Raw genomic sequence first — 15,331 nt, forward strand, 5'->3', positions numbered from 1 at the left:
AAGGTGAATGTAAATAGTTTGGAGCTCTTATTTTAAATGAGAATGTCCACACACATTAGCACAGATTTAAACAAACACAGTTAAAATACTAATTTTTTTTTTAGAATTTGACAAAATGACTCTAAACAGTAATTATCCCTTAATTTTCTACAGTAAAAATATACCCTTTTTTGGTAGTAATCAGAGATGAACTTTTTTGAAATTTGTCAACTCTTTTCCTTTCTCTTTTCCTCCCCCACTGAATTTGCCAGTTGATTTCCCAAAGTGGAGTGAAATTCAGATACTGAATTTCCCTTCTCTGGCCCATGAGGCTGGCTGCTGATGACTCAGTACCACTGGGGTTGCTCAGACAGACCTGCTCGGAGGCTGAGAGTTGCACCAGGAGATGGAGCAAGACGGTCGGCACATCATTGATGTCGCCTTACATAAATCCTACCCCAAACAAACCCATGTAAATATGACCTTCTTGTCCAACCAAGGTAAAGGAGAGGACAGTTCCCCACCCTATGTTCTGACCTCTGGGTTGGTGGAGCTAAACTGGATGACATGTTTTACTGACATTGGTGCAGGTGTCAGCAGCCAGTGTTGGCAGAGCCCAGGCTAGAGGAAGTGAGTGTCTGGATGGAGTTCTAAGGGGTAACCGCCTCAGGGATCAGCCTTTGAACTGATAGCCAACAGCAGCTAATAATAAACCTATATCTTGGGCTGGAGGAAAAGGAAGGTGGCATTGGTTGGCTGGTCACCCTCCTTCTCAAGGATGCATTATAAAAGGCTGCCTCTCCACAGGAGCATCTCCACACATTGAAAGATCCCCTGAAGGAGCCATGACTGCCCTGGGCATCACGGTGGCCCTGCTGGTGTGGTTGGTCACCCTGCTGCTCATCTCCATCTGGAAGCACATCCACAGTAGCTGGAAACTTCCCCCTGGCCCTTTCCCACTGCCCATCGTTGGGAACATTTTCCAGTTGGACCTTAAGAATATTCCCAAATCCTTCACCATGGTAAGAGAAATATTGTTTCTGTGGGGTAGGAGAATTCCAGAATTAGATGTAAAATGTGTCCATTCAACTCGGGCAATTTGCTATTCAATAAGATCTTATTATGAATTAACTAAATTAGCAGTAGCATCCAAGTGTGATATTCAAAATATTTAGCTAGTGGTACAGCTTGGGCATGGAGCGTTGGCCATGGCTGGCCTGGAGGCCCCTCTTGAGCAAAGTGTTAACTGCCTTGTCATTGGGAGGCATGGGCAGGCCAGTGTGGCTGCTGCCGTTTGCCACTGAGATGCAAGGAGAGACACGCATGGACTCCAGGAGCACACTGGCTGGGTCCAACCTAGAGCTTTCTGTAGGTGCCAACGAACAGGATGAAAAGTGAAGTGTTGACCAGCCCACCTGGTACCTCACAGTAGACTGTTGTGAACCGTGAATGAGCTAACAAATGCAAAAGCTACATGTTTGGTAAATCTGTTAAATGAGATGATAGAAGAATGCCCTGGAGCACAGAGTTGCTTGGAAGGTGTTGACCAGCTTCATGCAAAGCAGAGGAAGATGGGCTCATAGACCTCTGGCTGTCTCGCTCCAGGGCCTCCTGCAGCATCCTGGGGTCCAGGACCTTGACTGGGGAGAACAGACAGTGGGGATGGTGGGCTGGATGTGGGCAAAGGGGCCTCAGCAGGGCCAGGAGGAGTCGGCTGCCCAATTATTTGTATCAGGGTGGGAGGGGAGCTTGATGCACCCAAGCGCATGGGATCATGTGCAGAGGGCATAGCAATGTGCTCCCTACGGAATCCTCAGTGGGGAGGGTCTTCCCTAGGTCCCTCTTGGTTCTCCTGGTCAACAGTAGTGACTTTGGGGGTCAGTTTAAAGGGCATGTTTCCTCCCCAAGTCCTCAGTGGCTCACTCCTTGGCCTGCTGGTCTCCACAGCTGGCAGAGCGTTACGGGCCGGTGTTCACTGTGTACCTGGGTTCGCGGCGCATTGTGGTCCTGCACGGCTACAAGGCCGTGAAGGAGGTCTTGCTCCACTACAAGAATGAGTTCTCTGGCAGAGGGGAAATCCCCACGTTCCAAGTGCACAAGGACAAAGGTGGGTCCTACTTTTGAGGGAGGGTGTGGGGGGCAGGAACTGAAATAACAGCAACAACATACTGAAGACAGAAAGGTGAAGCCATTCTCAGACAACCTAGGGGGTGGATGGGGTGTTCACTGAGTGCATCACTGCTCTGCACATTTTGATCAAAGCTACTGTATGAGATCCACTCAAAGTGCACAAGACCTGGAGCAGCCAGCCTCTGCCCAGCAGGACAGACCTGTTCATAGAGCCTAGGAAAGAGGAGCCTCTTTACAGAGTGGGATGCCTAGGACAGGGGAGCCCTCCTGACAGAGGGGATGCCTAGGACAGGGGAGCCCTTCTGACGGAGGGGGAGCCTAGGACAGGGGAGCCCTCCTGACAGAGGGGATGCCTAAGACAGAGGAGCCCTCCTGACAGAGGGGATGCCTAGGACAGGGGAGCCCTCCTGACAGAGGGGGAGCCTAGGACAGGGGAGCCCTCCTGACAGAGGGGATGCCTAGGACAGGGGAGCCCTCCTGACAGAGGGGATGCCTAAGACAGAGGAGCCCTCCTGACAGAGGGGATGCCTAGGACAGGGGAGCCCTTCTGACGGAGGGGGAGCCTAGGACAGGGGAGCCCTCCTGACAGAGGGGATGCCTAAGACAGGGGAGCCCTCCTGACAGAGGGGATGCCTAGGACAGGGGAGCCCTCCTGACAGAGGGGATGCCTAGGACAGGGGAGCCCTCCTGACAGAGGGGATGCCTAGGACAGAGGAGCCCTCCTGACAGAGGGGATGCCTAGGACAGGGGAGCCCTTCTGACGGAGGGGATGCCTAGGACAGAGGAGTCCTCCTGACAGAGGGGGAGACTAGGACAGGGGAGCCCTTCTGACGGAGGTGGGGGGGGGGCCTCTGCTCTGCAGACTTTCCTGCCTCCCAGGCCCTCTGTCTCTTGGGGGAGCTCTTCCACTCACAGCTTCAACTGCTCCTGGGTATTGAGGCTCCATCCACTGAGGTCTGCTCACTGGGGGCAGGGGGGGGCACCCTTTTCTCCACTGAAGGGGCCTCTGATGTCCCACCTGGGACTGTTCTTAGACCAGGAAGGAAAGGGGTGCTGAGATTTCCCTGTGACCTTTTTTCCCCAGTTCATCTCTCTTTCCTCTCCCACTACCTCCATGTCTCCAGAACTCCGAGTTTTCCTCCTGCAGTAGGAAGAGGCTTTGGTGGTCTAACTGATCTTTTTCTGAGTGTTTCCCAGGCTCTTGGCTTCAGACCCCATGTTCCGTGTCTCCTGGGATCTCCTAGAACCCGGGGTGGGCGCCCCTCCTCTAGCTCTCAGCCCTGAAAGCTCCCTGTACCACCTGCCATCCTCCAACCTCACCTGCTTGTCCTTTACCCTCTGCTCACTGGTGTTTAAATGAGATTCCAAAGCAGATTAGAATGAAACTGTGTCCCACCTACCCTACAAAACTTGGAAGCCCCTAGCTCTTCCTGACTCAATTTTGGTGGTGAGCTTCTAGAGAACTTTTATCCATTTTATGTAGAACTTCCAAATGCTGCAGTTGAATATGGCATTTTTGCTTCATTTTTCCAGTCTACATTTCCAAGGTTGTCTCCTGTTACAGTCGGTGGCATTTGATTGTCCCTTGTAGACATCGCAGCTTTGTTTTGCTTCTTTGGGGCTGCCCAAAGCAAAAATAACCACCACAACCTCCTCATTAAAACTCAAGAGGAGATGTACTGGAGGAGAGCCCCAGGAGGTTAGGAGTTCTGGGGTCAAAGGGCTCCTTCCTCACTCAGGGGAGCCCTTAACTGCCAGCCCTGGTCCAAGTCATGGGCCCCTTGAAGCAGCCAGGCAGGGAGGGCCAGCCTCTCCATCCTGCAGGTGGGGCACAAGGGGCTTGGCTGCCTCCTGCCTGGGGACTCCAAAGTCCTGTCTTTGTTTGTCCACCATGGCCAAGGGGTGACCCTGAACATCAGCTAGGCCCTGGATGAGGGCTGCATCTGGTCTCCAGGAGTGATGAGTGAATATCCCTTATTCCCGTAGCGTATGCAGCGCCTGCATGTTAATGTGCCAAGAGGGCCGCACCCACCGTTTCAGGGTTAGTCTTCCTTCCCAAAGCTCTCATAGAGGAGCCATCATTGCCTCTGTTTGGATTCAAAAGGAGGGTGGCTGCTCTGGAATCTGTCTCCTTCTCTCTCCAAATCTGTCTCTTTGTCCCTGTCTCTCTGTCTCTGTCTCTATCTCTGTGTCTCCATCTCTTTCTCTTTGTCTCTCTCTCTATATATATATATCTATCTACCTCTCCTCACATTTTTCTTTTTTTTTTTCTTTTTTTGTCTTTTTGCCATTTCTTACAGCATATGGAGTTTCCCAGGCTAGGGGTCTAATCAGCGCTATAGCCACCAGCCTATGCCAGAGCCACAGCAAGGTGGGATCTGAGCCACACCTGCAACCTACACCACAGCTCATGGCAACGCCGGATCCTTTAACCCACTGAGCAAGGCCAGGGACCGAACCCGCAACCTCATGGTCCTTAGTCGGATTGGTTAACCACTGCGCCATGACAGGAACTCCTCTCCTCACATTTTTCTGTCTTTCTTTCTATGTAATTATTCCCAGTACATTTTAAAATTACCTGCTTCTGTGCCCTTCCCTCTTCAACTACTTCTTCCCCTCATCGCAAGCTCTTTGGGGTGGTCTTGCAGCACTGTCTCCTTCCTGCTTTCCTGCACAGCTTCTCTGGCCCTCAGGGCTAGGGGCACAGCTGCAGCTATGATTTTGGCCTCCTCAGCACACACTCCCTCACATGCTGTGTCCCAGGTCAGGACGGGATAAGCTGCCTGAGTCCTGCCCAGGTTAATCTCATAGCCACTCACGAGACTGGATAGTCTTCTTGGGCAGCTGGGCTGCATATGCAGTGTCCACTCACACGTTGTCATGTCCCCCAGGAATTGGCACAAGGACACCTGAACACAGCACCCAAAACTCAGTCCCTCCTGAGCCTTTAACTTGGTGGATGACACCTGTAAATGGGCCTCTTCAGTGCCCCCACACCGCTCAGTGGTCGTCCTGTCCATCCACTGGCTCCTTTCAATGGTAACCTCCTTGGGTCACATTCCTCCCCTCCCATTGTCTCTCAGGCTTCCCCTGCAGGCTGTCTAGCTGTCCTTTTGAGGGATACCTCCTGTGGGGGCCCCCATCATGCTCAGCTCTCACGCATGGCCCATCTTCCCGGGCCTTGGCCTTCCTCAGACTTTCATGTAGTCAGGGGCCCAATGACCTTAGAAAGGATTTGCTGTGAAGCTAAAAAGTGCAAGTTGAGGTGTCTATAGTGTGAGGGTCAAAAATCATTAAAAACTTATGGCTTTAAGGAAATAAGTCAATAGGCAGGGGTGGGGGAGTTTCTTGGTGGTGGTCACCTGGGGAAAATGCGTGGCAGAGTGGAGAAAGGCAGGAGGTTGGTGGATGAAGAGCTCACAGGAGCAGGAGAGAAAACCAGCCACCCCTAGAGGCTTCTCCCCAGAGGGGGTCTCTTTCTGGGCTGATCAATCCTTCCCTGCAGAGCAGAGCACAAAGCACCTCCACTTCTGCTCCCTTTCCCCCAAGAGGAGCCTTTGGAGTAACAGCTCTGCGGCTCTCTCTTCCTCAGGGGTCATTTTCAATAATGGACCAACCTGGCGGGACACTCGGCGGTTCTCCCTCACCACCCTCCGTGACTTCGGGATGGGGAAACAGGGCAATGAGCAGCGGATCCAGAGGGAGGCCCACTTCCTGCTGGAGGCACTCAGGAAGACCCATGGTGCGTATGTCCTGGCCTGGATCCTGCCCCTGATGACTAGGGCATCTTCCCTGTCACTCACAGACACCATTCCACCAATTGTTCTCCTCTGGTCCAGGGAGCAGGCAACGCCGTCAAGGGAGTAGTTGGTGCATCCTGAGTAACTGAACAGGAAAGAGGACCTGGGTGGTCTACCACGTCCCAGGAATTATCACAGCTCTAGGGGTGTCTCCTCACAGGCACTGGAGACATCCCTCCCGCCACACCCGCAAGCCAAACGCCCTGACAGCTCCCCTGTTTTCCAGGCCAGCCCTTTGATCCCACCTTCCTCATCGGCTGCGCACCCTGCAATGTCATCTCCGACATCCTCTTCCGCCAGCACTTTGACTACAATGACAAGACCTGTCTGAGGTTAATGAGCATGTTCAATGAGAACTTCTACCTGCTCAGTACCGGCTGGATCCAGGTGAAGCACTTTCCTCCCTCTTGCCTGGCCTGTGCCTATCATCGGTTGATGGTTCACAGCAGGAGAAGGATGAGAAGGGGCATTGGGGTATATGGACAGATAGGCATACCCACCTAGGTGGCCTGCATGTCCCTTCTGGAGAATTCCATGGGCCCCACCCTTCCCCCTTGCTAACCTCGAACACTTAGCATTTCACTCTTTAGAATCAGTCCCCCCCAATTCTGTCCCCAGGTGTTTTGTTCACCATTATAACGAATTTAGTGAGTGTAGGTGATCCACGTAACTTCCTGGAAACAAACCAACAGCACTGTAGCAAATAATGTTTTGAAACTGAACCTTTGTGCCCTATCACCGAACCTTCTAAAATCCTAACTGCATGGACTTTCTCACTAAATTCTGAAAATGTCCTTGTAATGTGCACTTAAAGTACTCATGGTTCCATTACAGCCTTTGTCTGGCAATGTCACAGCCTCGTCAGCATGAATTTGTAATGTCTTGAGCTGTGTTATGAATGTGAAGCCTTCCCTTATCCCCCTATAACTTGATCCATTTCTAATTATGTAGCTCTTTGCCAGGAGTGCTCCTACCCAGTCATTCTTGCATATAATGCAAGTTCCAGCTGTAGCTCTAGCCTGACATTAAAAAAAAAAAAAAAGGCAGTTACCATTAAACTCTCTCCCTGGTGCTTATACTCTTAATTGCCACCTCTTAAACAGCATCAAATCAAAATCTCCACTTTTTGGCTGGATCCTTTTTTTCAGGAGGATGTATGTAATAAATTTTTATTTAGTAAACCAGTCCTATGCATGGTTTCATCACTACCCCAACCACCAATGCCTTGCTCTAGAAAAACAGGCAGTTGGTACCCTCATGATATCACACAGAGAAGTCACAGGGCAGTACCCGAGGGTCTGTAGGTTGCACACTTTGGTGCCAGATAACTTCTTTCTTTCTAAGACTGAGTGCTCCACACTCCACAATAACTCCCCCTGGGGCTTTAACTTTGTTTTGTTTTCAAAATCAGGTCCAATGAGCTTTCAGAACAGCTAATGTAGCTACAGAGAAACCCGCTTCCTTCAGAGAGCAGTGCTTTTGGTGGGAGGGAAAGCTCTTCATTCTTGAACATTGTCTAAGTGCTTGTTTATTGTATTCTGGGGTGTGGCATACGTACAGAGAAGCCATACACCTCAGGTGGCAGCTTTTAAGAGAGTTTTCTCTTTTCCTCAATACCACGATTCCTTTAACATGTTTCTAGAATTCTCAGGTATAGGCCAAGGTGTCCTACTGGAAAATCTTGGGTTAGACTTCTAGCTGGTGTCAAAAGAAGAGAAGCAGAGCTGGTGCAGCTGGCCGTGGAGAAAGCTGGTGTGGTACAGAGATGCCAGCTTGTTTACTTATTCCATGACTGCTTGCCCTAAGCAGAAAGTGCCTTTCAGATTCTATTTTTGGAGATTTATTATGTATGTCTGGTACCAATTTCAATAGCTTAGTGAATATCTAAATAAAATTCTAGATTCTACCTTAAAAAAAAAATCAGTCCCCACCAGACAGCAGACATATTGTCCCTCTGCCTATGTGCTCATATTCCCACCACAGAACTCACACAGCCTTGAAGAATGGTGCCCCAAGATACTTTAAGACAAATTATCCTATATAGTACAATAGTGACAGCCATAAATTTGGGTTTGGAGAAGGTGATCAGTCTAGTACATAAAATGCTGTTGCATCAAAAAAAAAAAAATACATAGTAAGACAATTGTCTCTCCCTCCCCCTCTCTAGCTTTATAATAATTTCTCAGGCTATCTACGCTACCTGCCTGGAAGCCATAGGAAACTAATGAAAAATATATCTGAAATAAAAGATTATGCTTTAGAAAGAGTGAAGGACCACCGGGATTCACTGGAGCCCAGCTGTCCTCGAGATTTCACTGACACCCTGCTGATGGAAATGGAGAAGGTACCCTCCCAGCTTGAGGCTTCCAGACCTGGTGGAGCCAAGTTCTGGGTTCTTCACAGATGGGCTTGCAGTGGGGTGGGGAGAGGGATGCACTTTTCAGATTTATATTATGGCCTGCACTTGTGGTGTCCACACCGCCCTACTTTGTATGCATTCTGATGCTCTTAGATTTGCACAGACACACTGGCTTCAGCATGACACCACACATATCAACTCATAGCCAGGTTGCCTGGCCCACCCTCCACACCACTGTACTGTCCAGTGTGCTGGCCAAAAAATGCTCTTTCTTGGGGGAGCTGTCAGGGGCTGTGGGACGGGGTGAGTGGGACTCTCATGTTGGCTCCCTCCAGCCCATGCTTCTTAGCCTCTTCTGATGGACTGACTGATGACTATGTCTCATCTGGGGAGAGGCCCTCAGTGTTCCTGGTCAGCACATAACTCCCCAGTTGTGCACAACTTCAAGAAGGTCCAGGTCTTCTGAGCACCACTTCCCTGGAAGCCCCTCCAGGTTCCCCATCCAGATCAGTCAAGCTTCTTCTCTTTCCTTGGCATCATGTGTGGCTCCAGAACCACACATGAGGTCCACACATGGCTTTCTGTAACTTCCCTGGGTTGTGCTGGAGGGTCCCTTCCCCCTCCCCCGTGTCTTGCTTCCCAGTGGCTTCCCTGCCTCCTGGGACCCAAAGGCTCTGGCACCCCAGCAGAGGCCCCACAGCTCAGCCCTGGGCTGATGGAGGTCATGGCACAGGGCCAGGGAGTACCTTTTCCCCTGGAATGGGCCTCCATGGTGTAGAAGAGGCACAGGCAACACAGCCTAGCCAAAGGCACTGTCCTGACCACAGCCCCTTTCCTGGGAGCCTCGGCTCCCTAACTGTGCAGTAGAGATGATTGTGTCTGTGTAGGGGCACTCCCTGTGGAGTTGGCAGGGCTGCGAGGTGGTCTTCTGCTGAGGGATACAGGGTCTCTTTCTCACCCGTCTGAAGATATCCCCGTATTGAGGCCCTGTCACCACCATCTGCAGGAAAAATACAGTGCAGAACCTATATACACCTTGGACAACATTGCCGTGACCGTGGCCGACATGTTCTTTGCGGGGACAGAGACCACCAGCACCACCCTGAGATACGGGCTCCTAATTCTCATGAAATACCCAGAGGTTGAAGGTAAGACAAGTGACGGCAAGGGCCTAGGTCATGTGGCCATCACACCTGAAGGCCAGCCTGGAGCATTTAGTAGGCTTCACCTTTCCATCTGCAAAACAAGGGCTGGCACTGCTTGTTAACCTTTGAAGGAGTGACACTGCGATCGCTGAAGGAATGTTTTGGGGGGAAGTGTCCTTGTACATGATAGGCACCCTGCCCCCAGCCCTCCCACACCCACTGACACCCCAGATTGTGGAGAGAAAAGCTCAGCATGAGTGGAAAAGCACAAAGCCATCTGCATCTGCTCAATGACATGGACCATTTATGACAGGGGAAAAATGTCCGTATTGCTCCTGAGTAAGACCTGGCCTTCCATGCAGGTCAGGGAGAAGGAGAGACCAGAGGTGAGGCCTCCTGGCATGTGTCACTTGACCGGAAGAGTGGGAATCAGAGGTGAACCCCAGGAATATCATTGCAGGGCACCCTGCTGCCCTGGACCCGGCCCTCCCTCTTCAGACCCCTCCCCAGCACCTGGGCCAGGTGGGATTCACAGTGCCCTGGAGGAGGATCAGGCTTTGGGGGCAGCAATTTCAAAGTGTCAGGCACTAGAAACACCCACATGGGCCTAGTGGAGGCAATGTGAGTGTCACCAATGTGCCAACAGTCCGATCCATGCCAACCTCCTGGGAAAGATGAGGGAAAGGAGCTGTTGCTTGGGGCCAGAGTGACATCCCCATGTCCAGGCCTGGAGCCCCTGCCTTCCACTGGGCTGGGCCCAGAGCTAGGGATCCTCGCTCCAAGGAACTCCTCACTACCTGAGCCATGCTTGCTGCTGCTGTGCACGTTTAGGCTCCTTTGTGTGCCAGACATGGGGATTAGCCCTTTAATACACTGTATTTTGGGGGACTGACATTAAAGAGTATGAAGTAATTTCCCCCAGGTCAGTGAATCCATGACCTGTCTGGGATCAGACCTGGTCCGTCTGACTCCAAAGCATTTGCTTTACCATGTGAGAGAAAGGTGAAGGCAAAGGGGCAGAAAGTCCCCTAAGCGAAGTCCCCAAGGGTTTGTGGAGTTCTACAGGAGCTTCTGAGCTAGGGAAGCCACAGATTCAGAAGTCACTTCACATGATTAATTATGAAGTATTTCCAGTGTAGAGAAAAATACAGAATATAAATATGACTGACACCCATATATCCATTGCCAAGTTTAACACATATTTTTGGCTTCAGAGGTCTTGAAAAGAAAGCAGGGTGCAGAGCCAGCCAAGGCCCCCTGCCTTCCCTACCTCACCCCCAAAACTCGGCAGTATCCATGGACTGCTGTGTAGCCTCTCTCTGCATGACTTCTCACATTTACCATCTACTGAGAATCAGCATACGACACGTATTGCTGTGTGTCTAAAAGCTTTCCTTGGTTACCATACTATATAGAGCTCTGCAGTTCTCTCAACATATTACAAAGGCCTACAGGCAACTTCAAACACAGAGAGGCCAAGCAAATGCCAAAGGCTGCTGTTGCCTCTGCGTGGACAGGGGCTCCAGACTCCTGCCTCCCAGGGCTCCTCAAGAGTGCACCATGCATGTCTATTTCCTCTCTCCAGTCATCTCCATACTCCTTAGAAGCATGTAACAAACTAACCTGGGGTAAGAATTAATACAGACAGAATTAATACAGAGTTTCCCTCCAAATAGAAATCTCCAAGATCCTTTTTTATTCTCGACTCCTTCATAAAGATAAGAATGGGACTAGCCATGACCAGCTAAGATAACAGAGGCCGTAAAGAACTACATGAATGCAGACAGAGGTTAGCTCTTACTGACAAGTGTGGATGAATTATCCAATAATCTGAAGCTCTGTAAGTATTTACTGGGTGGATGGAAGTTGAACAGCTTTGATTCATGCATTGATTCCCTACATATCTTGGCAGAGAAACTTCATGAAGAAATTGACAGGGTCATTGGTCCAAACAGAATCCCTGCCATCAAGGACAGGCTGGACATGCCCTACCTGGATGCCGTGGTACATGAGATTCAGCGATTCATCGACCTCATTCCCTCCAACCTGCCACATGAAGCAACCCGGGACACAGTATTCAGAGACTACATCATCCCCAAGGTCAGATGTGTGAGCTTGCAGTGCATATCCTGAGTTCCACCCTGCAGGCTCTTCAGCCAGCCTGCCAGCAAACAGGATGGGAACCAAGGACACCTCCTCTTGGCAGATGAGGCTGAATGTTGGGGGCTGGGCCAGCATCCCTACCCTACAGAGTGCTGCTCCCCCAGTAGGCACCATGTGGACCTGGTGACCACAGAAATGGAGGCAGCCTGGGAGTGGGGCTCCTCAGACAGTGCCTGGAGTTGCGGTGTGTTCCAACACTAGAGGCAGACAACAACAGCAGCATCCAGCCCTGGATGAGTAACTGGGGGGAGTCACTCCCCTGAAAAGATGAGCGCACTCATTGCACTTTAATCATGACCCACCAGCTTTCTGTCTGTCCTCAAGGAAACAACTTCCCCAGCGGGACTCATACCATCTTAAATGGTATGTAAAATTCAACTGGGGGAAAGCCTATACTGTGTTAATTAAGACAGCCTCTCTTCCTTTCAGGGCACAGTGGTAATTCCGACACTGGACTCCGTCTTATATGACAGCCAAGAATTCCCTGAGCCGGAGAAGTTTAAGCCAGAGCACTTTCTGAATGAAAACGGAAAGTTCAAGTACAGTGATCATTTCAAGGCATTTTCCGCAGGTAAGAAGAGCTCCTTCCCGTGGGAGCTGTCCCTAGTTCCTGCTCTCTGCCCCATGTGTGATATGGATGTATCACGTGCCTGATTTCTGTCTGCAACATGAGCCAAATGTACTCTTCCCTGGTCAGAGAAGCTAAGTGACATCTCTCTCAGGAAGTCTCTGGGAATGGGCTGAGGGTGAGTTATTCTTTCCTTAGATAGTTCACTTCGTTCAGGGCTAAAACTCTTTATTTAATAGAACTTAGTGAAAATCTTTCAAAAGCTTATTATGTAATTCTCCATAAGTTTAAACAAGGGTCCCAAGCAGAAGCTAATGTTTGGTTACCTGGACTCACCGTAGGACCATCTGACCCTCCCAGCCCTTGGCTGCCCTCCCAGGGCCTTCCCTTAGATATGGGTGTGAGGGCAGATCTGTAAGCAAGTCGAAAATGTTCACAGCCAACACAAGAGCACTGGCTTCCACCTGGGGCCCCCTACTTTCCCATAGGGCATCAGGCTTCTCCCACCCTAGCACAGCTTATGCATTGAGTCCGGGTGGCTGAGGCTGTGTGAAGGCTGGTCCCTGAACACACATGCTGTTGACACTCTTACACCAAGACCCACTCTGGGCTTCCTTTCAACAGGCAGACAGAGGCCACTCTGCTTAGGGTGATGGTTTACACATGGCCTCCTCCCACCCATCTCTCCCCTGCTGTATCTCCTGAGGTAGCATCTCATCAGTGCTGTTGTCCCCTCCAGGAAAGCGGGTGTGTGTCGGAGAGGGCCTGGCTCGCATGGAACTGTTCCTGTTCATGGCTGCCATCTTGCAGCACTTTAACTTGAAATCTCTTGTTGACCCCAAGGATATCGACCTCAGCCCCATCGCGATTGGGTTTGCCAAGATTCCCCCCCATTACAAACTCTGTGTCATTCCCCGCTCACAAGTGTGAGGGAGATGTGCTCTAAAGGCCCTGGTTCCTTGATGCTGACCTGGAGGCCTCCTGTCCCCAGTGTCCCCACAGGGAGCGCAGCCCGGGCTCCATAGGAAATCAAATGGGCCAGTGAAGCTGCTTCCAGCCCACATCCTTCAGATAGAATTTGAAAGCAAAGTCCAAAAAAGATTTTGTACAATCAATTAAAGTAAGTAAAGCTAACCATGTCTTAGTTTGAGTCTGTGTTGGGTTCCTAGAAACCATGATGAGTAGGAACATGTCCCTGGAGGTTAAACTAAACTCTTCTGAAAAAGTAGAGTTTGGTCATCAGAGTCAATGTATCTGATAAAGGGTTCACAAAAAGAGTACAGACACTCTTTTGCTGTTTGGAAATCAAAGAATCCGTTGGAGGACTTGTTAGCCATGTCCAACATGTATCTCCCGCCATCTTTCCCTAGAATGTGAAGCCAGATACCCTTGGGTCCACTAAGAGGGTCATCCTGTGCTATATTTTAAGATTAGAATATGTCTGAACAGTCAACCCAGACATCTGTTATTATCTCTTAATATTAACATGTGGGAGTTCCCGTCGTGGCGCAGTGGTTAACGAATCCGACTAGGAACCATGAGGTTGCAGGTTCGGTCCCTGCCCTTGCTCAGTGGGTTACCGATCCGGCGTTGCTGTGAGCTGTGGTGTAGGTTGCAGACGCGGCTCGGATCCAGCGTTGCTGTGGCTCTGGCGTAGGCCGGTGGCCACAGCTCCGATTCGACCCCTAGCCTGGGAACCTCCATATGCCGCGGGAGCGGCCCAAAGAAATAGCAAAAAGACAAAAAAAAAAAAAAAATATTAACGTGTGAAGGGGAAATTCTAAGCACATGGGGACCCTTGTGTCGAATGAGGCAGAAGCCAACAGATGCCCATTGCCCTTGGGGAAAGTGGCACATGAGGCAGGAATCTCCCACCATAGAGAAGAGGGGTAGGGGTGGCCCACTCAAGTGCAAGAACCTGCACAGGACTGAGGCTGGACCAGGTGACAGAGAACGCCCCCTGTCCCTTACCTGGAGTCTAGAAACAAGTCACAAGCAGTAACTATCCACAGTGGGTACCTACCCTCTGCACCTATGTTCCTGCAGAGAGGCACCTCATTTACATGTGTAATGAAAACATTCACCACCTCCCCCTGCAAACTGGTAAATGATGTGAAAAAAGAAAAGAACACTCAGGAGTGTTACGTACACATCTCCTTATTTCCAGTTTAGAAAGCAAGACCATGAGATTCGAAGAGCTGGATGTGCTGCTCAGCATTACAGAGTCACAATGCAAAGAGCCTGTAGACTTCATGAAAGACACTGATAGAAGCTTCCCACCCCCCCGCCCCCACTGGGGATTTCGCCTTTATTGTGAAGACACTCTTTTTTTTTTGTCTTCTCTAGGGCTGCACCCGTGGCATATGGAGGTTCCCAGGCTAGGGGTCTAATTGGAGTTATAGCCACCGGCCTACACCACAGCCACAGCAACGCCAGATCCTTAACCCACCAAGTGAGGCCAGGGATGGAACCCGCAACTTCATGGTTCCTAGTTGGGTTCATTAACCACTGTGCCACAATGGGAACTCCCTTGAACACACTTTTTAATAAGTATTATATAACAAGTGAAGAACAAACACCTTAAAAAAATGCTACGAAAAAAATAACCTCACCAGCAGACATTAATATAACATTAGTAGCCGATAAATAAGGGAGAACAGAGAACTGGCCCCCAGCACCACAGAATGCTCTACCATCAAATTTATAAATGGATCAGATTTGTTTAAAGGAGACGTGCCTCTCGCAGGCCCACAAGATTACACTGCTCTGTGATTCAAGTATGGGCTTTGAAAGCAAGGCATGGGTTTCTCACATGGAAATGTGTCTGAGAGGAAAGGTCATATTGCAAGTCCTCACACATTCTAGGAGAGGGAGTGCCCGGTGCAGTTCATGGCCGTGGCAGGGGAGGTGGACGAGGCAGTACAGGGGCATTAGATATTTGATTCCTCTGATGCATAGGTTTTGAAATTGTGGGCACAAACAATTCTGAGGAGCTTGATGATTCTTTACTTGAAATAGGATAGGATATAAAAGAAAATACAAGGGCAAACCATAATTAGCAAGGATGAGTTTTGCCTTATGAAAAATTTCTTTCAGTTGTGTTTGATGTACTGTTGTGTACTGGGTTGGAATATAAAATGCATTTCTTACACTTAACGGAATTTCAGGAAAGCCTGAAAAACCACAA

At 50.1% G+C, this 15,331-nt stretch overlaps 1 protein-coding gene across 2 annotated transcripts; it reads left to right on the forward strand.

The window, feature by feature from the left end:
• Positions 1-791: 791 nt before the first annotated feature.
• Positions 792-13,278, forward strand: CYP2E1 (cytochrome P450 family 2 subfamily E member 1). Of its 2 annotated transcripts, none has more exons than XR_014825737.1 (9): positions 792-1,001; positions 1,927-2,086; positions 5,702-5,851; positions 6,136-6,296; positions 8,077-8,253; positions 9,275-9,416; positions 11,326-11,513; positions 12,006-12,389; positions 12,855-13,278. XR_014825737.1 is itself a non-coding variant. In NM_214421.1 (9 exon segments), coding segments are annotated over 9 exon segments (1,488 nt in total). In that variant the 5' UTR covers positions 822-824; the 3' UTR covers positions 13,075-13,276.
• Positions 13,279-15,331: the final 2,053 nt, after the last annotated feature.

The sequence above is a fragment of the Sus scrofa genome, chromosome 14, assembly GCF_054392235.1.
Source record: "Sus scrofa isolate SSC_HxYL_T2T_F1_AM1 chromosome 14, Sscrofa_HxYL_maternal_Yorkshire_Landrace_v2.0, whole genome shotgun sequence".
NCBI lineage: Eukaryota > Metazoa > Chordata > Mammalia > Artiodactyla > Suidae > Sus > Sus scrofa.